This window comes from Carassius carassius, chromosome 34, assembly GCF_963082965.1.
Source record: "Carassius carassius chromosome 34, fCarCar2.1, whole genome shotgun sequence".
Lineage (NCBI taxonomy): Eukaryota > Metazoa > Chordata > Actinopteri > Cypriniformes > Cyprinidae > Carassius > Carassius carassius.
In genome coordinates this window covers 15,112,971-15,136,254 of record NC_081788.1, presented here as the reverse complement: position 1 = coordinate 15,136,254, position 23,284 = coordinate 15,112,971, and the positions used below count along the sequence as shown (strand labels likewise).

Below are 23,284 nucleotides of genomic sequence, written 5' to 3'. Positions count from 1 at the left end.
ATTTCACTAGATTTTATAAAAAATTATTGTAGATTTATATAAATTATTGTATTGTAGAATTATATAGTAGATTGTAATTAACACACAAAAAAGTGATTATCAGCTCAACACAGAGAAGTATACAAATTCTAAATTGTGTGTTTTTTTTTTTACTGTGCCGTTATCAGACTGTATTGGTATATATTGGTATATATATTGCAATGCTAATCGACATAGCCTAGTGATATCGACATTTCACTGCTTATAAAATATATCGCGTGCCTTATTCTGTGAAGCCACATCATCTCACAGAAGGATTTATTTCAAACACTCGAATGATGGTATGAAGTGATTTTGGAGTAAAAACATGTTATTAAATGTGGTGTTTTCACGTGCTTTACGATGGAGCAGCATTTACACAGAGCTGTAAGTTAACTGACAAGCTTCGAATCGAAAACAGCTTCATTATCTTCAGATTTAAATACAAGTGCTTCTAAGTAACAAAATGCTGTAACAATCACGTGTGTGTCTCAAATCACTGCAGCCTGCCCGTTTGCTGTCTGTCGCGGCAGGCTCTTGGCTACCTACTCCGACCTCTACTGAAATGTTAATATGCGTTATATGAATTCAAATTTAAAGCTAATCGACAAAACCCTTGTCATACACACAAAACGAACACCATGCTCAATACAAAGCGGTTTACAGCATTATACCAGTGGACTCGCACAAATCTGACCCTGAGAAAAATCCTTAATCACTTCAAAGACAATATCAACACGCCTCAGAGCCATATGTAGCTGCACTGAGGAGTAACAAAGTAAAGAGCGGGTCTGTTCCTGCTCCAGAGCGCGTGGTTCTGAGCATATTCCCCGTGGCGCGAATCTAATCCATTGACGAATTATCGACGGCATGACAGCGGTCAATGAGACAGCTCTTACTCACCGAGAAGGGAATCCAGTCCCCCGGAGAGGCTTTAACGTGCTTCGGAGATCAGTATAAGAGACCTCGTGTAATGGAGCGAATTTCAGCGCGGAGATTCTTAAACGCTACCTTCAGCTTTGGCGACCATGTTTGTCCTGACTGACTGACTCACTGACTGTTACTGCCTGGTGAGCTGCATCCGGGCGCTTGAGGGATCAGGGGGCAGGAGCTTCCCGTGTACGAAGAAAAAACGGGAAAGAACGAGTGGAGAACCTGTCAATGCAACGTCCTGTCCCACTTCAGCTCAAGTATCAACCAAATGGCTGCTAATTTGAGCAGATGGTCTTTTGTTAGGTTCACAATGGGCTGTTTTAGATATGGCTGTTATAGAGATGTATTCTGGTGGGTGCACGAGGTCATTGTTTGTCTGAGAATCCTTTAAAGAGGTAATGTTGTCGTGACCACGTGACGACAGATCGATTCTTATCCATAATGAAGCTCGATTATGATAAGAATACATTAGGTACCATTACTTTATTGTAATATTGATATGTTTTATGTCCCCGAAAGGTGCAGGTAGTTGTCAGCATACGTACTGTTACGTAACACCATTCGCGCGTTCTCAACACATGCGCACCACACGAGACTAGAGATAGGAAGTCCGACTCCTTTCCGAGTATCGGTTCTTTTAATGATTCAGTTGGGGGCAGGGGGGTTGTTATAATATATGTGATTCTTCGCATAAAAATAGAACCTAAATATGGTTTGCATTTGATTAAATACTGTTTTAACATAATTTATACATCTGTTATACAATATTTTAATATTTTTTTATTATTTATTTTCGTGAATGAGTCGTTCAGACGAGTCTTGTGATTCGGAAAAATTAATTGAACAGAATCGACTATAGAGGGATTCGTTTACAAATCGGACACCGCTATCAGCTATCAGAGCCGGAGACCCCTTCAGAAGAGCAAGACAGGTTCACTAGATCATCCTAGACATACATCATCAGAACATTATCATTTAGGAATAATTATTTTCTCTGTTCTTTACGGATGAATAACGTACCATAGGCAGCCTATATGGATATATCAATATATGACCTATATATATATCAATCAGGTATACGTTTCTGTCTTCCCTATATATATATATATATATATATATATATATATATATATATATATATATATATATATCATTTGATTATGTATAAAGTCTATATCTGGGTAGACATATCTATAATGTCCATTTAAATATTTAAATACATTTAAATGACTCTAGGGCTTAATAGTTTTTGAGATTTTTCTTCCAAGTGCAGCTGTGAGGGAAAATCCCAAACTTGGTGAACAGCGCCCTCTGCCGTTTCATGCCCACATGCAAATATTGATTTAGTCCGACGTCCTGGATGCCTGACCACCAAAAATCTATTTCATCAAATAAAAAATACTACAGTGAAGATTTGAAACGTCTCCATCTTACGAATAACACCCAGCTTGAATCATATAACAAACCGCGTACTAAGGAATTATAAGGCAGAAAACAGTTCAAGCTGTACCTGAGTGGGCAAACAAAGCCCTTCTATGAAACCTGTTAAGATGATTTTTTTAACCACTAGACAGCGCTGGAGCTGCTTAAATACCGTGAGTCCTTGATACCAGAGAGCTCAACACTGCAGTGACTCATGAGAGCAAGACAATGGCATTTAGTGTGATGATGAAATAAAGAGCGAATGTTGACTTTTTCACAAGGTTAATAATTGTGAAAGCACAATGTCAACAAATGAGGTAAAGTAGTGCACATTTAGAGTAAATCATGTTGTAAAAGATGACAATCAGTCATACCTTTCTGTCTTTCCATGAAAAAAAAGGTAAATGTGGATACAAATAGGTGAATCTGGATGCTCTTACTTATAAATTATCAATAAAATATCACCCTATCATCTCCCAGATTTAAATTCACAAACTGTAAAATCCTTTTTTTTTTTTTTTTTTTTTTTTTTAGTAAAAATGCCTTATTACATTAGTTATTAAAATTACTACAATAAATAAAACCTATACAGACATAAATGAATTAAAAAAAGTGACTAAACCTTTAAGTAAAAATAAAATGGCAGAAAAAATAACTGATTCTCATACACCAGTAATAACATAATAATTTTTTTTTTTTAATTTTACAAGATTTTTTTTTTTTTTTTATAGTTCTAAAAGTGCCAGGTATAGTGAAAAGTTTATAGTTTGTCAGAGAGTTCAACAGCTTGGGACAATAGTGACTAAAATAGGTTTAACCTTTGGTGTTTTGGGGAGCCTTTAGTTAAATTATATTACTGATCTGGCTGGATTAGTGACAATATTGCCAAAGAATTCAGGGACAGCAGCATGAAGGCATTTAAAATCATTTCTGTAAGATCAAGGTAGCAGTGTGAAAGGATTTAAGTGCTGAAATGTGATTCCTCAGTCCAGAATGAGCCTACATTCTGTGACACAAATTCCCTCCACTCTTTAATTTGGATAACAATAGGTGAGCTTACTCACACTAAATGCCACAACAGTCACAAAAAATGAGGAATGTGAATTCTATCCTGGTGAGAAAGGGCAGAGAAGATTCTGATTGGCTGAGGGCGCTGTCAGCACTGTGTTTTGAAGCTTGTGGTCAGATTAAATAAGAGAATAAGAGAACCCTGGCAGTTAAAAGAGGGGCCAAGATAGCAGGAAGGACTCACTTTAAGCCTTAAGAAAAGCTGTCATGTCGCTCGCTGAGATTATCTTCATCTTGACCGGGACTTGTGCTGTCCTGGTTTTTGGAGGGAAATTAGTATGCCTGTTTATGATGCTTGTCCCGAAGCTCTTCTGTCCTCTTCCTGAGTCTTTTTTCACCACTCTGGGGAAATGGGCAGGTGAGAAACACCAGCATTTTACATTTTATTTCCTGTATTTTTGTGTTGAGCATGCATTTTCTATATAAACCAACCTTTTTATATATGAAAGATTTTTGCAAAAAATAAATAAATTCTAAATAAATTAATTAAATAATAAGAGAGAAAGTAGAAATTCTAAACGTGTGACATGTAAGCTAATTAATTTATGTATAAAATGCTAGATTTTGTTGGTAACCCTTTATCATAGCTTTCATTAAGAATATAATTTCAAATTACTACTACTACTAAATATTGCTTAAAAGATCATTAGTTTGAAATTTTAAAATTAGTTAACAGTTAGAAATGTCATGATTTAAGCATTTTAGAAAATGCAAGGTTAATTATATCTTCTGAACTGACCCCCCGCTGTACCTTGAGAACAATGGATTTAAAGCATGAGAGTGAAAGAGAGTGAACCATGTAGCCCTCCTACAAACCATCACTGCCTTAGTTTTGGCCCAGGAACAAGGTTCTCATCTTACTTTAAATTGTCCCTTACAAAATGTCTTGCTTTCCTAAACAGCACTTTTATTGTTAGCAAAAGAGAGACCATCCTTATGGCTTTCTTGAAATTCATACTGTGTATAGAAGTTCAGCAACAAAAAAGCAACAATTCCAGCCATTTTTTCCCAAGCTTCCCTTCCATTCCGGCACTGAGAGTAGCAGAGAACAAAAGGCAATTAGAACAGTATGTTCCTTATTACTTTTTTTAACATTTCTTGACTTTGAAAGGTTGTTCCTGCTCATTTGAAATCAAATTAACATTACTTTTTCTCTCTTTCTGCAACTATTCTTTCACTTTAAGGCTTTGAAATGTTCTTCCTGGTGTATGTGTGTGTGTGTGTGTGTGTGTGTGTGTCTGTCTGTGTGCGAGGGAGAGAGAGTTTGTGCATTACAATGTCCCTTTGCAGGGGGTGTTTTCTAGTATGTTTAGAGAAAATACATCTGCTATTCCTTTCACTTTAAATAAATAATCATGACAGTTCTGCAAGTTGTTGTGCATGTCGGTTCAGCCTGTATGAGTGCACGATTGAATGCTGTAGGATTGGCATTCATATACATTAGAAACATATTAGAATGGTTTTTAAAGGATCATGTGACACTGAAGACAGGAATAATGGCTGCTCAAAAACCATCACAAGAATTAAAAAAAAAAAATAGTAATATATATATATATATATATATATATATATATATATATATATATATATATACGGTATATATATATATATATATATATATATATTAGTTATAGAAGACACACACACACATATATGTTATGTTTCAATGCAATGCAATGCAAATCATATATAAAACACAATAATATATAAAACACAAGTAACACAATAAGTTCCAATTTATTTACTAACAATGAGCAATACATTTCTTACAGAATTTATCCCAGAGAGCTTTTGAATGCTTTGGTACCCATAGTTGATTGTTTGGTTCAGTTGCACTACCAAGTACTGAAATGCTCCAGTAAAGATCTTTTCATCCTGAGTTCATGAAAATGACCACAGATGATCAAAGTTGAAAGTCAAATGGCTTTGTGTGCCATTGAGAAGGTGATTTGCTAAACCTGATTGAGTTTACATGTCATTTTGTAGAAGGGTTGATCCTTCTTCCAACTCAAGTGATTCTGAATTTTTTTTTTTTTTTTACTGACATGTTGGAGTTAAATATTTCAGTAAATACAGCTGGATAAAACAAAAACTGTGTCCTTCTTCATTTCAGGCTGCCAAGCAACAAAATGTGATTATTTTAAAGGGGGTGATTCTTTTCTATATCCGCTGTAATTAATAATTTATGTTATTTATTAACAGTATTTTTTTTTTTAAAGTAACGTGACATTCAGCCAAGTATGGTGACCCATACTCAGAATTCGTGCTCTGCATTTAACCCATCTAAAGTGCACACACACAGAGCAGTGAACACACACACACAAGCAGTGGGGGCTGCCATTTATGCTGTGGCACCCGGGGAGCAGTTGGGGGTTCGATGCCTTGCTCAAGGGCACCTCAGTCGTGGTATTGCTGGCTCGAGATTCCAACCCACAACCCTAGGATTAGGAGTCCAACTCTCTAACCACTGGGCCACGATTTCCCCAAATTTGTTTATTACAATTATACTTAAAATAAAATAAAATAAAATAAAATAATACATAATAAAAACTGAGACAAGCCAACTAAGACTGAATTGTTCACATTTGAAACATTCAAAATATTTAACTTATCTAAGATTTCACTGAGATTTTAAAGCAGGGTACTACTTGTACTTCTTGTACACCAAGAAAATTGACACAAAAAAGAACGAAAGCATGGGAAATGAGAAAGAAAGACACAAAAAAGCCATTTTCCCACACAGAGGACAACACAGACTTTAGTTCAAACCTTAGTCTACGAAAGTAATGAAAGCATGAAGGTAATAACATCTTACATCATTTCCTCTGTTTTATAAACTGGCTATCCCACTAGCCCTCCAGCACCCCTTTTCTTCCCACACCAATGTGAACTGCTCAGATGGACAAACAGTGGTGGAGAGAAGATGACTTTTCACACATATTCACCACCCATGCTCACTGTTTGTTTAGTGAATTGGTGGGTACACACAATCTGTTCAAGAATGTTGTTAAAACAAATAGACATTGACTGGCTTTCATCTGAAATGTCAGATTCTCAAAGAGAGTGTCAGGAAACAGACTTGACTATAATGTTCTGAATACACTTGATGCAAAAGCTTATTTTTTGTAATCCAGATGTAAATTATGTGCAGGTAATAGTTATTTACATTATATAATATATATATATATATATATATATATCGTTTTTAAATGATATTCCTCAGCTTAAATAGTCAATCACATTTGTTCACAATCAGTGAATTAGAAACAGGTAACATCAAATTATCATTCATACCTTCCAGTTTATGATTTTAAGTCTAATACTGATATTTCCCCTGTTTCAGTGGTCACTGGAGGGTCAGATGGAATAGGCAGAGCATATGCAGAAGAGGTAACAAGAAAACCACCTTGTGAAAACTGTGATTTGCTGTGACAATTTTGATTTTAGATTAGATATTAGATTAGTTCAATTATCATGTATAAGGTTCAAGTATAGGGTTAAAAGGTAACAGTAAAAATAATGTTTTAGTCAGCAAAGAAGCATTAAATTGATCAAAATTGTCAGTAAAGACATTTCTAAAGTTATACGTACATATTTATATTTCAAATCAATGCTGTTCTTTGAACATTAACTCTACAAAGAAATCTGAAAAAAAATGCATCCTGGTTCCCTTTTGAATGTTCAATTCACATTGTGTGTATGTATGGGGAAAACTCCTGTTTTACTCTGTACTGAAGATTTGTACACATTTGTGTTGCTGCACAAACTAATGGTGCTTTAGCCCGCCAGAAGGGGCAGAGCAGACCTATATATATAAGTCGGCTCACAGCGCCATTCATCAAATCATTCTCCTTCAGCGACGAGGATCATCTCTTCGCTGACTGAAACAAGCCAAGAAGCCAAGAAAGAAGAAGCACCAGCTCTGCTCGCGGCCATCAAAGAAGCCTGAATCATTGAGGACTCACTGTGGCCATCACTGTGCTTGAAGAGTAAGCAATAAAAAATTCCTAAAGAGGAAATTTCTCAGTGGCATTGTTTCAAATGTTGTGTTGCGAGTGTGGTTCATGTAAGGACCCCTTGCATGAGATGGACGGGCACAGTGAGTCTCTGCAATGCCCACGCAGAAGCTGTACTCACTGAAGTCTCTTGGTTCCATTGTGAAAATATGAGACTTTCCTATCTCCGCTCACGGATCGCCTTTTTCCGTGAAGGCAGTTCTCCTCGCTCAGCCCTCCCATTTCCTTCCTCTTCTAAGAGTGGAGGTGGATGATCTGGGCCTATTGTAGGTGGAGGATCTGGGCCTATTGTGATACCTGCTGGGAAGCTGTCAACCATTCTCTCATCAACACCCCACCTTGTTTTTGCTTGCAGGTCATGACGAGCTCACCAAGACATGGCGCACCACCTACTAGGCCCGAGTAAATCCCTCTATAGCATCAGCTCTTACCATCATTAACAGCATTGACAACAAGGGATACAGCAAGCTCCCCCCTCTGGAGGAAGTGGTTGCAACTCATCTGTGCCCGTCATCTGCCCTTGCGTTTAAGGCCCATGTAGCGCATCCCTATAAGCCCTGCAGGACTACCTCTCTGCTCGCCAATAGGCCTTATGCAGCAGCCGACCAGACCAGGTCAGCACTGAATACAATGCTTCTCTGCAGCATGGATATGTGTGGCCAAGATCACCAGGAGGCTTTCAAAGAGCTATGCACAGCAACAGATCTGGCTCTGTTCGGCCCCGCTGTGGACGGGTTTGTAGTGAGGTTTTCAGAGGCTCGGAAGACATCTCAGGCGCTGTGTCGCTTCCTCCCCAAGCCACTGGGAGCCGCCAGAAGAACCCCACCACTCAGCCTCCAAAGCTGGTGCAGCCTCAACCCCAATGCAAATCTAACTCTGGGTTGCAACAGTGCTCCCGGACAGTGAAACGCTTCCCCTTTCCGAAGCGTCAAGGTCTCCACCCACGAGTTGTGCTGGACCCCAAACTGCCTAAGCCGTCATGAAGCACTAGAAAGGAAGAGGAGGGGCTTCTCATCTTGTCCAGAACGCCCTGCAAAACAGCTCGCTTTCATTCTCCATCCCTCCGAGCACCTCTGAGCAAGGGAGTTTTGTTTCCAGTGGGTCACGTCCTGCAGGTGCAGCGTGACCCAAATGTTTTACCACTGTGATAGTGGACTCACATACAATGAAGAGCTAAATTTCCTCTTTACTCTCTCTCTCACAATCATATGAATGCGAGTTCCCCACCTTTTCTCAGCTAGCTCTCATTTGAAAAAATAAACCCTCTCACCTCCTGTTTCAGGGCTTGGGCAGCCATTCCAGGAGTGTCAAGTTGGGTTTTAAAAACAATTTGAAAAGGTAGCTTGCTTTAGTTCACGCACAGGCCACCTCACTTCAGAGGCATCATTCAAACTTCTGTTTCGGACAACGAAGCACTTGTTCTCCGACAGGAGGTGCAGACGTTGCTTGCAAAAGCCTCTATGAAAATAGTGCCCCCAGAGAACAGCGAGTCAGGCTTTTTCAGCCGCTACTTCCTCATTCAAAAAAAATATGGCGGGCTCAGACCCATTCTGGATCTCAGGCATCTGAACAACATGCTTATGCACCGGTCGTTCAAGATGTTAACTATAAAACAGATTCTTGCGCACATTTGCCCGAGGACTGTTTTTTTACTCTGGATCTGAAAGATGCATACTTTCATATCCACATAGTCCCCATCACAGACCATTTTTGAGTTTCGCGTTTGAGGGTGTAACCTATCAGTTCTTCTGTTTGGACTGTCTCTGACCCTGTGCACTTTCATGAAATGCGTGGACGCGGCTCTATCCCCTCTGAGACAGGTGGAAATCTGTGTTTTGAACTACCTTGACAATTGGCTGTGTCTTGCCAGGTCAGAAAGGGAGTTGGCTGCTCACAGAGAGCTGTTACTTAGCCACTTGGAGCGCCCTGGGTTGATCATCATCCCGCACAGGAGTCAGTTGTTACCCAGACAGCAAGCAGTCTTTCTGGGAACAATTTCATGGATTATGCCGGAACAATCCCTGACTATTCGGCTATTGGAAATGTCTCTCAAACTGGCGATGACACTCTTTGTGTTCTTTGGGGCCACCTTATGGTGGCGGCTGCCTCTGTGATTCATCCTGGCCTGCTTCACATGCGGACCCTTCAGTTTTGGCTCAAAGCCCATATTCCTCCCCACGCTTGGTGCCTGGGGCAGTTTCCTGTCAGGGTAGACCACCACTGTATCAAGGCTGTGGCACCCTGGATGACATCTCATATGTTACAAAAAGCAATTAGGTTGCATGACCTGCATGACATCATGAAGACAAGTAGTCACGACAGACACATACAACTTGGGTTGGGGGTACCCTGTTGGAGGGCAATCTAGTATTCGGCTCCTGGTCAGCCCCGAAAGTAATGACTGTATATGAACTGCCTAGAGATGTTGGTGGTTTTCTTAGCCCTGAAAACCTTCCTTCCAGCCTTGAAAGGGCACCACATCTTGGTCCGGTCAGAAAGCATGATGGTGGTGGCATCGACAGCAGTTTAATCAGCTCCCAGTGAGAGTAAGCAATATCATTTTGGAGGCAAGAGTGCCATCTACAAGACGCTTTACAGCCAAAAATGGTCAGTATTCCTTAACTGGTGTTCTGCACAGAGTTTGGACCCAATATCATGTGATGTGTCCCACATACTAACCTTTTTGCAAGAGCTGCTGGATAATAAAGGACTGCCAGCCACAAAGCAGCAACTTTCTCACTGGATTGTTGTTGCGATAGCCCTGGCTTATGCATCAGATGCTTTGCAATGCCCTATATGTGTGAGGGCCCATTCCAAAAGAGGGATGGCCTCCTCCTGGGCGTGTTGCAGTGGAATATCTATTGGTGAGATCTGTGCTCCTGCCACCTGGTTGTCGCCATCCACATTTGCTCTATTTTATAACTTAGACGTCCCTGATTTACAGGCACGAGTTCTGTCTGTTTGATGTTCCACTCTTCTCCTTGGGCAAAGTGGTTTTATTAGACCTCTCATCTACCAGCTTGGGGCTTAATGTGCTCAGGTTTTCAGGGGTTGTTGTTGGTGCTCCGAGACTGGGCTTGCAGAGCACGAAATCCTGTATCTGCTCATAGCACACAACGTGAAGTGAACATTTGAAAGGCAATGCTCTGGTCATTGACGTAACCTTGGTTCCCTGAAAAAAGGAAACAATTGTTGTGTCACTTGCCACGCAATAAGGTGCCCAAATCAATGATCTATAAGTCTAACATTCTGCTGAATGGCATATACAGGTATACAGGTCGGCTCCACCCCTTATGGTGAGCTAAAGTGCCATTGGTTTGTGCAGCTACATAAATGTGAACAAATCAGGCTTAAGTAAAGAGTAAAACAGGAGTTTTCCCCCATACATACACTCAACGCTCATTCACTTATCTCAGGGAACTGAGGATACGTCAGTAACTGGAGCTTTTCCACAAAAATAATTAACAAGCACAACTGTTTACAACATTAAAGGAAGAAATTAATCAGCTCTTGCCTAATATTAGACTAGGCTGTTCTTGTAAAAATTTGTTTTTCTACAGCTTTCCAAACTAGGTATGAGTGTGATCATCATCAGCAGAAATCAAGAGAAGCTTGCCAGAGCAGCAAGAAAGATCGGTAAAGCATTTACTGCTGGAATTCCAGCTTCTCGACTTGTCAGTAATCTTAGAGCTCAGTTTCACCAGCATTCTTTTCTTGTTCTGACAGAGCTCACGACAGGACAGGAAGTCAAAGTAATAGCTGCTGACTTCACCAAAGATGATATATATGGACACATTAATGAAAACATCAAGGGTTTGGATATTGGTATTTTAGGTCAGCATCAGATATCTCAATGTGCCAAAGTATTTATTTGAAGGTTTAGTTCACCCAAAAATGAATTACTCACCATCAAGTCATCCTAGGTGTACAGGTGCTAATTCCATTCAAAAAGTGAAACTGATATATTTCAAATGCTTATTTCTTTTAATTTTGATGATTATAACTGACAACTAAGGAAAATCCCAAATTCAGTATCTCAGAAAATTTGAATATTACTTAAGACCACTACAAAGAAAGGATTTTTAGAAATCTTGGCCAACTGAAAAGTATGAACACGAAAAGTATGAGCATGTACAGCACTCAATACTTAGTTGGGGCTCCTTTTGCCTGAATTACTGCAGCAATACGGCGTAGCATGGAGTCGATCAGTCTGTGGCACTGGTCATGTGTTATGAGAGCCCAGGCTGCTCTGATAGTGGCCTTCATCTCTTCTGCATTCTTAGGTCTGGCATATCGCATCTTCCTCTTCACAATACCCCATAGATTTTCTATGGGGTTAAGGTCAGGCGAGTTTGCAGGCCAATTAAAAACAGGCATACCATGGTACTTAAACCAGGTACTGGTAGCTTTGGCACTGTGTGCAGGTGCCAAGTCCTGTTGGAAAGTGAAATCTACATCTCCATAAAGTTGGTCAGCAGCAGGAAGCATGAAGTGCTCTAAAACTTCCTGGTATACGGCTGTGTTGACCTTGGATCTCAGAAAACACAGTGGACCAACACCAGCAGATGACATGGCACCCCAAACCTTCACCGACTGTGGAAACTTTACACTGGACCTCAAGCAACGTGGAGTGTGTGCCTCTCCTCTCTTCCTCCAAACTCAGGGACCCTGATTTCCAAAGGAAATGCAAAATTTACTTTCATCAGAGAACATAACTTTGGACCACTCAGCAGCAGTCCCGTCCTTTTTGAAGAGAGACACTTCTGACGCTGTCTGTTGTTCAAGAGTGGCTTGACACAAGGAATGCAACAGCTGAAACCCATGTCTTGCATACGTCTGTGCGTAGTGGTTCTTGAAGCACTGACTCCAACTGCAGTCCACTCTTTGTGAATTTCCCCCACATTTTTGAATGGGTTTTGTTTCACTATCCCCTCCAGGGTGCCGTTATCCCTATTGCTTGTACACTTTTTTCTACCACATCTTTTCCTTCCCTTTGATTCTCTGTTAATGTGCTTGGACACAGAGCTCTGTGAACAGCCAGCCTCTTTTGCAATTACCTTTTGTGTCTTGCCCTCCTTGTGCAAGGTGTCAATGGTCGTCTTTTAGACAACTGTCAAGTCAGCAGTATTCCCCATGATTGAGTAGCCTACAGAACTAGACTGAGAGACCATTTAAAGGCCTTTGCAGGTGTTTTGAGTTAATTAGCTGATTAGAGTGTGGCACCAGGTGTCTTCAAAATTTCAGTTATAATCATCAAAATTAATAGAAAAAAAAACATGAAATATATCAGTCTGTGTATAATGAATGAATATAATGTACAAGTTTCACTTTTTAATGGAATTAGTGTAATAAATCAACTTTTTGATGATATTCTAATTATATGACCAGCACCTGTATATGACTTTCTTTTTTCAGACGAATCCAGTCAAAAATTATCTTTGATCTTTCAAGCTGTTTCATGGCACTCAGTGGGTGTTGCATGCATCAGTCCAAAAGAAGTTACATATAAAGCGCCCTTCCATTAAAAACAGTGTCTCACGTGGCTCTAGGGGGTGAACAAAGGCCTTCTATAGTGAATTGATGCATTTTTGTAGGAAAAATATCAATTTTCAAGACGTAATAATCACTTTAATGTAGCTTTTGCCAACAGTTGTACATGGAAGAAGCTCCGGGCTGATGACGTTTTAGGTCAGCACTGTGCATATGTCAGTGAGTCTTGTGAAAACCAACGTTTGTTAACAGGAGCAAAGGAAGCAAAGTTTCCTTCCTTTAGCAAAGGAAAACCAGTCTCCTCTTGGTTTATATCCTCTGAAATCCTCTGACATTCCTCTCTTCTTCCTCGTTTTGTACTTCTAACCAGTGACCGTTGTTTTATTTTGATCTCTCCCCTCATCTTCCGCATTTGTCACTTCTGAGCGGCACATGCACAAAGCTGACCTCCATACGTCATCCGGACTGCTTCCATGTACAACAGTGATTAGTAAGTTTTGAATATATACATTTTTCTTACAAAAATGCATCTAATGCTAGACACTTTTTTCATGGATGACTGATTTTTATTTAACTTGTTTTGGACTGATGCAAGCCTGCTGGGTGCCATGAAACAGCTTGAAATAACAAAAACTATTTTTAATATAACTCCGACTGGATTCGTCTGAAAGAAGAAAGTCATATACACCTAGGATGACTTGAGGGTGAGTAACTTATGGGCTAATTTTCATTTTTGGGTGAACTAACCCTTTAAAGTTCTAACATGTTCAACAGTGCTAATCCAGTTTGTTATACTTTACTTTAAACACAGTGAACAATGTCGGGATTCTGCCCAGCCAAATACCCTGCAAGCTACTTGAAACCTCTGACTTAGAAGAAGTGAGGTTACCAATGGTTCATACAGTCATTGCTAATGCTTTTAATATTATAAATCCTATAAAGAATATGCTACTGCAAGCTCTCATTAATAAAGTATTAGTCTTTGAAAATAACTGTAGGTATTACATATTGTAGTAATAGAAAATTACCCATAATAACAACATAGAAACATATATTTTTTTAAAAATATCACAATTATCAGTAATGTAATTCCATATTTTTTTTCTTTCCTTTTTTGTGATGCAAAGAACTGTTTAGTTAAACGTTTTTAAAATAACAATTTCTTTCTTTTGAAAAACATTTTGATAATCTGAAGAAAGGTTTGTGCATTGCAAAGGATCCATGGATTTTAAAGGTTCTTCATGGAATCATAGATGCCAATAAAGAACCTATAGTTTTAAGGTTGAATTGTTGTAGTTTTGGAGTGTTTATCTCATATTGCCATTTATATGTTCCATGTTGTGGCCTTTCCTAGAGAATACATGATGTTATCAACTGCAATGTAAAAGCCATGGTTAAGGTGAGTACCACTTACTACTCACCATTTACATTCCATTGAGGCAGTGGTTAGCAACTGCTGGGTCATATAGGGGTCAAACACAAAATTCAGCTCTGTTCTGACATGGATGCAGAAAGCAAGGAATATTATTCTAAATGACAAGAATAAAATGCAACTAATTATTTAATCATGTGTGATTATCAAAAATAAACTGGTTGACTTTTAAATGTTGGGGACAAGACTCTTATTATCAGGAAAATATACCTTTCCGTCAAAGGCAATGCATCCAATCAAACAAATTTTTGTAATTTTCCTTACTAAGTCTGTCGTGTTAATAATTTTGCTTATTTTTTTTAGGCCTAAAGAGTTTATAGAGTTATAGAGTTTAGGCCATCGTAATATAAATAGATTTCAATGTTTGACATATTTATTTATTTATTTATTTATTTATTATTATTATCATTATCTTATGAAATTATAGATGATAAACCGTTTTGAATCACCTCTTGATGTCAAACATAAAATCCTAAAGAAAAGCCAGTTGAGAACCATTGGTTCTGAGAAAGATATTTAATAATGTACTCACATCATTTTCATGTATTCAGATGTGCAGAATTGTGCTACCAGAGATGCAGCAAAGGTTTGGCCTTCTCTGTGCAATAGTTTTCTCATAATGTTTCATACAAATTTTAACAAATGACCAGCACACTGACCATGTATTTCCTTAGAGGAAGAGGAGTGATTCTGAATGTGTCCTCTGGCATAGCCAAAATACCCTGCCCCATTTACACCCTGTATGCCGCGTCCAAGGTAAATTTACACAAGACATCTACACTAAGATGAAACATTCTATCTTTTTCTGCAATTCAGATAACAGTCTGCACTGTATTAGCAATATCATCAAAAAAAAAAAAAAAAAAATCAACAGGTTTTTGTTGAGAGATTTTCACAGGGTCTTCAAGCAGAATATAAATTCAAAGGAATTATTATTCAGGTGAGTAAAAAAAAAACATGTCATGCATGTAAAAGAATGCTATTTTGCTCTCTTTACCATCCAGAACTTACCCACACATTAGGTAAATAATGTTTTGTGTGTATTAAATGTACATAGAGTAAGATATCAATTGTGCTCATTCCCAAATGTTTTTTTTCTTAGACGGTGGCTCCGTTTGGGGTTTCAACAGCAATGACAGGACATCAGAAGCCAGATATGGTCACATTCAGACCTGAGGAGTTTGCAAGGAGCTCACTGAAGTATCTAAAACTAGGAGACCAAACATATGGCAGTGTCACTCATACCATACTGGTAATGATCTCAATGAGTGGTAATGAATGCAAATGACTTGCTTCACTAATAAATATTTAATATAATTAGGTATTGTGCCTGACCAACGTGTAATTGATCTGTAGGGCGGGATTGTGCAGTCCATTCCCACCTGGGTCCTGCAGAGCAAAGCGTTTCAGCATCATTTCAGGGAATATGTGAAGGAGAAAGTCGGAAGCTGAGAGTTGTCCCTCTCTTAGTGTGTGTGTATATATATATATATATATGGTATTGAACATTTGATACTTTAACAGCACAATTGTTGTGTTTGTTGGCACTAATTATGAGGCTGGGAAAGAAAGGGAGAGGACTAAAAACTGGCAGGCGTTTGTTTGCCAATGGTCCTTCAAAATATATGCCATATCAGTGTCAATAATGGAACATATTATCATTATTAATCATAATCATGTCAGTAGACAGGAGATAGTTATGCTGTGCTGACCTTGATAACATTAACAGAAGGTCAATCTCAGAAAGGCCAAATGACAGAGTAAAAGATATGGCCTTGTTATTTTCTATCTATATTTTGCGATCAGAAAATGTTTGGTCTTATTTTTAGAGTATTTTATAAATAACATTAATAGCCACAAAACACTTAAACAGATATTTGGCGCCACATACTGGTTAAATGCACTTTGACATGATGATCTTTAAAGCTTGAAGGTAATGTAATTGTTTGATATTGTTGTCATTATATCCCATTATATCAATTAATCACTGTATCCACAGCAAAATTACATAATGAAAACACTGATATGTAAACAGCACTTAAAGAACACACATTTTTTTATTATTATTTATTTCAATATAGCCTACATATACATATCTAAATATCTTACAACATTTTTTTTAAAGTAACACTAGAATCACAGCAGTAATTACTGTATATCTAATTTACCTTTTTTTTTTTTTTTAAAAGCTCTGTTTTAAAGAGCTACTAGTTGTGTTTTGACGTTCAGCCAGCAGAGGGCAGGTTTTTGATTCTGCAGCATTACAGAAACTGAAGCACATCACTTTTGATGGAGTGATTGAGTGATTGATCTCTGTGTGGAGTCAAGTTTCATGTCTTGAAGATGTTGAGAAGGTAAAGGACACAAACAAGTTCAGTCTGATGGGGGATTTCCGTCGCAGATGTAGTATTTTAATAAAGTTGTTCACCCTTAAGCAAGCTGTTCTGATAAAAATACAGCTGACAAGATAACTATCAGTTTTCACTTATATTAAAGGAGTTTGTGTTTTTACTACAGGGAATTTCCACGGATAATTTATAATGCTACTTGTAACAGAAAAGACATTTATGTGGAATAAAGCTAAGGCAATAATTAAAATAAATAGTATTTCTCTCTCTCACACACACTATCTAGCTTGGTAGCTTTGTGTGCTTTGACTACTGCAGTGGTTTCTGAAAGTCTAATGTTTAAAAAAACAAAAAAAACAAGTGGTGGATAAGTAAAATAAAAACTGCATGTCATCTAACAACCCAATCTGCGGGAAACCACAAATGACCTTAAACAATTTCCTATGGTTTAAAATAGTGTAAAACTACCAAACAGTTACACGTTCACTGACCTATCATTTTTCTAGATGGCTGAATTGATTGTATTTCATTAAATTAACTAGACTGCTATATAAATACCTCTCTGAATAGTTCAATACTGAATGATGAATACATTCTGAATACATTTATGGTAAATTAAAACATATTTTATTGTAATTTCTATCAAAACACTAGTAATGATAAAGTTGCGATTTAGTTTATTTAAAATATATTGATATCAGATGTTATATTGAAAAACACATTAACACAAGTTAAAATTATTGTCAAGTACTTTACATGTGCTTGTGAATGTAAGCCAACAATTGTTTTTCGCAATTTTGTTTACTAAATTTTGCAAAGTTTAACAGCTGCATTTAGTCATATGCCAACAATTTGTTTTCATGTTTGACATTTTTTTGCTGAAAAAAAAACAAGTACAAATGGTTTGTGTTTACATCAACAATGCGAACATGAAAGTAAAAGGACTGCTTTGCATTCACTCCGCATCTGATTGCTAGCAGTCTCAATAAGCTTTGCTTGTGTGGTCCATCTTCAAGGGCTACGAGTCCCTATACACATAAACAGCAGGCAGATGTAGGAGGACTGAATGTTTACCAAGCTCTCAATTCTATAAACAATGGACCAAATGACACTGAACTCTGGCAATCAAACAGAGAATCTGCCTTATTCCCCCATGGGTAAATATTTACCCTAATATATCAAAAATTTCCATTGGTCATCGACTGGGACAGACACAACATGCACAATTTGGAACCAAATAGAGCATCTGAACTGTCTATTTGTATAATTTTGCCCTTTTTTGGAGTTAGTTCTTGTTTTTTTGGTGTTTGTCATGAAAATATATCAAAACATCATTAATAATAATAACACTATCTGGGAAGTGGGGTCAGCCATGTTTGCTTACTTAAATATGTACTGAAACACTTCAAATCAGGTCAAGTGTAGAGCATGTGGGAATTCTTTCAGGGGTTAGACCTTCATTTTGAGTGGGAGTTTATTGTTATACTGTTCCGATGGTTTTTGTGAGGTGTGATATTCAAGTTACTCATGTTACACTTAGTGGGAGAAAACCAGTGCAGTCGAAGCCTAAGGGCTCACCTTAATGATGGTATACGTGTCGCCATGGTAACCATGGCTGTATTTTTCTAATAAAGTTAAGTAGGGGAATTTTTTTGGACTGACTGAAAGTGTTAAATGAAATCAGTTCTTAAATGAGTTAAGGTTTAAAATGAGTAAAGGATTAAATGGATTTAAGAAGATAAAGAAAAAAGAAAGAACAGGTTTTTATAATAATTTTCAACTGTTTTACATTTACATTACACTTACATGTAGGAGACGCTTTATCCAAAGTGACTTACAAATGAGGACAATAGAAGCAATCAAAACCAACAAAAGGGCAATAATATGTAAGTGCTGTGCAAGTCTCGGTTAGCCTAATGCAGTACACATAGTAAGTTTTATATATATATATATATATATATATATATATATATATATATATATATATATAAAGAAAACTAAAAGATAGAATTGAAAAAGAAAAGAGAGCGCAAGTTCTAGTGGGTCACGTGTTTTTAATTTTTTAATTAGAATTAGAATAGAAATTGTTATAGGGTCAAATGAAGATGGAAGAGATGTGTTTTCAGCCATTTCTTGATGATGGCTAAAGACTCAGCTGCTCGGATTGAGTTGGGCATGTCACTACACCAGGAGGGAACAGTTAAAGTAAAAGTCCATTAAAGTGATTGTGTGCCTCTTTGGGATGGCACTACAATGCTTCTAGAGGGCACACAAGTCTGAAGTAGTGCATTTAAGTAACGGGGTGCAGAGCCAGTGGTGGTTTTGCAGGCAAACATCAATGCCTTGCACATTGAAGAACAGAGGTGTGACATGCATTATTTTTGGCTTGTTAAAGACTAATCTTGCAGCCGCATTCTGGACTAGTTGTAGAGGATTAATAGAATTGGCTGGAAGACTTGCAAAGAGAGCATTGCAATAGTTTTGTCTGGACAAAACAGGAGCTTGAACAAGGAGTTGCGCAGCATGTTCCGAAAGAAAGGTTGTGATCTTCCTAATGCTGTATACAACAAATCTGCATGACCGGGCAGTTTAAGCAATGTGGTTTTAGAAATTCAGCTGATCATCAATCACAACTCCAAGGTTTCTGGCTGTCAGCTGGATGCTGAATTTTGATGAAGTAATGGGTTTGTTGAAACCACAATCAGTTCTGTCTCTGCCAGGTTGAGTTGAAGATGATGGTCCTTCATCCGGCAAGAAATGTCTGTTAGAGATGCAAGCAGCTATTTTTGGATCATCAGGATGAAAAATGAGGTAGAGTTGAGTGTCATCAGCATAGCAGTGATATGAAAAGCCATGTTTCTGGTTGACAGAACCTAGTGATGTAGACAGAGAAGAGAAGTGGCCTGAGAACTGAGCCCTGAGGCACCCCATTAGCTAGATGTTGCAAATTGGACACCTCACCACTCCAAGAGACCTTGAAGGACCTACAGTATCTGAGAGGTAAGACTCAAACCACTGGAGTGCAGTTCCTGAGATGCCCTTTTCCAGTAGGGTTGACAGTAGGATCTTGTGTTTACCCATGGCAAAAGCAGTGGACAGATCCTGCAAGATAAGTATTGTAGATTTGGCTGCAAGTATTAGGGTTTCAACAACTGATTGCAAGGCAGTCTCGGTTGAATGTCCACTTCTGAGGTCAGACTGGTTGCTATCCAAGGTGCTCATTCATAAAACTCTCCAAAGATTCCATCCTAAAAGTGCTGGGGCAAAAGCAAAATTTTGCATACACTCTCATTTTCTAGATTTATAAAAGTGTGCGTATGCCAGAACCTGCGCAAATCCACCTCGACTCCTCCCTGAAATCAGCATATACTGAGCTTACAATGCCTAGTTTTACTATGCATAACCTCATCTGCATATCATTTCTATGCATTGTCCCATCCATGTGACACGACGTTTAACACTGTCAAAGGTACAAGACATTAAGGAAATACGAGATATGGACTTTAAATGCCATTTGTGCCATAAACGTTAATTTTTATTGCTAAAAATCATCCGGTATCCTTGTTATGTTTTAAAATAAAAACATCAAAATATCCATAAAAAAATAGTTTAATATAGTTTAAAATAGTTATCAGAATAATAATTTAGAATAGAGTTGATCTCATTCATTTCCACTGGCATTGTTTAAAAAAAATAATTAATAAAAAAAAATTAACATCAATGCAGTTTTTCTGATAAGGTGAACATCTTTTAGCTATTGTAGTGGACAAATATAGTCCTATATGTATTGAAGTGTAAGTACAATTATCTGACTCTGTGCATTACTGACAAATTATTTTAAAAAGGAAACATGCAGATCTTACCGTTTTCGCGAAATTTAACACAAAAAAAGAGTAGTTTGCATCACATTATATTATTTTTGGTGATTAAACATTTATATCATAAAACAAATATTGAATATTTATTTATTTGTATCTTGCCTCACTTTTCAAGTGTCACACTGGAATTCACCATCTGCTTCAGTGAATAAAAAGCCTGCCTTCTTTGTTTTGACTGTTGAATGTCATTTTGACATTAACAAGACCTAGACCGCTGAGACAGAGCAGCCGCCCTAAATGTTTAATTTTTACAACGTTTTGTCATCCTAACAACTGACAAAACAGCATCAATATCAAATATTTTGGGGGACAAGTTGGCCATTTCTAATTTCCAACTTGTTATTCTCAGTGTCTATGGCAGTTATGGCCCCTGCATTTCAGTAACAAAAAAAAGAAAGAAAAAAAGCACTTTTATTCATCAACAGGATGACAGTTAAATAAAAGCTGGCCTTTTCACCAGTCTGGACAGAGGCTGGGATAGTTTGCACACTCAGACATTGAAAAATAAGCAAAGTAAATCAGATTCAGCAGCTGGCTGATCTCATTGCTGACTGCAGTCTTGGTTATTGTATCAGGAAAAACAAACAGCTTGTATTACCTGTCCAGACTGAAGTGCAGTGCTGATGGAGGTGCTACAAAAACAAGCAAATCCCAAGATATTTTTGAAAATATCTTTGTGGAACATAAAGTAATAACAGGATGAAAGGTGCTAATGGGAAGCAGGTGCCATATCCTTTCAGTTTGCAGATTGCAAAAATTGATAAAAAATTCAATTTTCAATAGACTAATTCAAAGTCGCATAGGCTAAGTAAGGGTTTCCTCTTCAGGAACTCGAGCTGCGTCGAAGCGCTACGGGAAACGCATTTAGCGTGTTCGACTCTGAATATTGTATGTAATCAGTCCAATTGGAAGAGTATGACGTCACGGGTGGGGTGACGTAAGTGACCAGGAAGCTATAAAAGCACGTGCCGTGCAGCTGGCGTAAGCTTCGCGTCTTCAGCAAGCGCTTTGTGTGTGAATGTCCTCTGTTTGTCTTGTGAGTCTTATTTACTGTTGTCTGTCCAGTAAAGCTCCAAGTCATGTTAAGAGCAAGGCGAAAACTAAGCATTTGACAGGCGTTTGTATATAACGAGTCTGTGCGTGGTCTGCCTTTTTGAAGTACGCTGAGTGAGAGAATGTTGGTGCGGCTGCTTCGTTCCCGGAGGGCTCTCTTTGAGGAGGGAGCCTTCACTAGCGTTCCCCGCGGTGCTGGCCCCACTTCTGCTGAGGCAGAACGGCAGCTGCACTCGTGGGGTTCACAAGTGGATTTGGCAGAGGGAATGGAGACAGGCGAGTCCCTATCTCCTTCCACTTCTGCCAGATCTCCCAATCTCTGGAGTCGGAAGCACGCTCTGCGGTTCCTTCCACCCAGGGAGAGGGATCGACACTCCGCCTCTCTTCCTCCGAGGAGGTCGATGTGGAGTCTGTCGACAGGGATTCGCCACCCCATTCGCCACAATACGAGGAGCTCTTAGAGGTGGTTACTCGCGTGGTGGCCAAATTAAGCATCGAATGGCCCGCTAAGAAAAAAACAGAACTGCAGCGAAGCAAGCTCGATGAATGCTTCCTGCGGGCAAGTCAACCACCTCCTAGCCGGGGCCTTCCATTCTTCCCATTCTTGTACCTGCACGAAGAAATAGCCAGATTGTGGAAACGCCCATTTTCAGCCCGCCTCTACATCCCCTCATCAGATTACTATGGCAATGTGGTGGGGATGGGAGAGCATGGCTACAGAGCGATGCCTCGGGTGGAACAGACGCTTGCAAGCTATCTGTCCCCCGGAGCTGCATCGTCTCTGAAGGCCCCGGCTTTGCCCTCCAAGCCGCTCAGAACAACTTAGGCTTAGGTAGGCAAATTAAGGGTAAGCGGCAGCAGGGCCGGCTGGTGCATGTCTGCACACCATGGCGGTGTTACAGGCATACCAAGCCGACCTGCTTAAAGAGCTAGTTGAGGGAGAGGAGATCAAGTCCCATGATATCTCTGAGCTAAGACGGACCGCTGATCTCTCCCTCCGCGCCACCAAGGAGACCGCCCGAGCGATTGGCCGGTCCATGGCAGCTATGGTGGCCGCGGAGAGACATTTATGACTGAACCTGTCCGAAATGAAAGAGCGGGACATGGTCTGCCTTATGGATGCCCCGATTCAGCCTTCTGGCCTGTTCGGCGACGCAGTCAGTACTGTCTTCGACAGGTTTCAGGAGGCACGCAAATAGGCGGCCGTGTTCCATAAGTTCCTCCCTCGTCGCTCTCTCGGGGCATCTGGGCGGGAGGTGCCCCAGCATGCCAGCTCCTCGTATCGTGAGGATCAAAAACACGCTCGTCCCGCTTATCTTCAGCCGCCACTTGGCGAAACATCTGCTTAAGGGTCTGATTGAAGCGCTCGACGAGCCCATTGGTCTGGGGGTGGTACACCGTGGTGCAGAGCTGTTGGACCTTAAGGAGCTTGCAGACGTCTGCCATCATCCGGGACATGAACGGGGTGCCCTGGTCAGTCAGAATCTGGGAGGGGATGCCGACCCGACTGAAGAGGAGGAACAGCTCCTGGGCAATGGCCTTCGTGGTGGCTTTATGGAGGGTAATGGCCTCAGGGTAGCGGGTGGCATAATCCACGATGACGAGGATGTGTTCATGCCCCCGGAC

General features: G+C 39.3%; 2 protein-coding genes across 6 annotated transcripts in view; one reads left to right on the top strand and one right to left on the bottom strand.

Moving 5' to 3' along the window:
• The window catches only part of LOC132114480 (sodium-dependent phosphate transporter 2-like), a 40,211-nt gene extending 39,003 nt beyond the window's left edge, over positions 1-1,208 (bottom strand). For 2 of the 4 annotated variants that reach the window (XM_059522619.1, XM_059522621.1), the window contains exon 1: positions 922-1,208. The gene's annotated coding sequence lies outside the window, so the exon portion shown is untranslated. The remainder of the gene's footprint in view (positions 1-921) is intronic. The other 2 variants (XM_059522620.1, XM_059522618.1) reach the window with 2 other exon arrangements.
• A 2,087-nt stretch (positions 1,209-3,295) lies between these two features.
• Positions 3,296-15,930, top strand: LOC132114479 (17-beta-hydroxysteroid dehydrogenase type 3-like). 2 transcript variants are annotated; one of them, XM_059522615.1, is made up of 11 exons: positions 3,296-3,799; positions 6,785-6,831; positions 11,018-11,093; positions 11,184-11,291; positions 13,759-13,826; positions 14,302-14,346; positions 14,931-14,965; positions 15,054-15,135; positions 15,254-15,319; positions 15,482-15,631; positions 15,736-15,930. In XM_059522615.1, the coding sequence occupies exons 1-11, from the start codon at positions 3,649-3,651 to the stop codon at positions 15,829-15,831; spliced, it is 924 nt and encodes a 307-aa protein (XP_059378598.1). In that variant the 5' UTR covers positions 3,296-3,648; the 3' UTR covers positions 15,832-15,930. The 2 variants fall into 2 exon arrangements, with proteins under 2 accessions (XP_059378598.1, XP_059378600.1); XM_059522617.1 differs by lacking the exon at positions 15,254-15,319.
• The last annotated feature ends 7,354 nt before the right edge of the window (positions 15,931-23,284 follow it).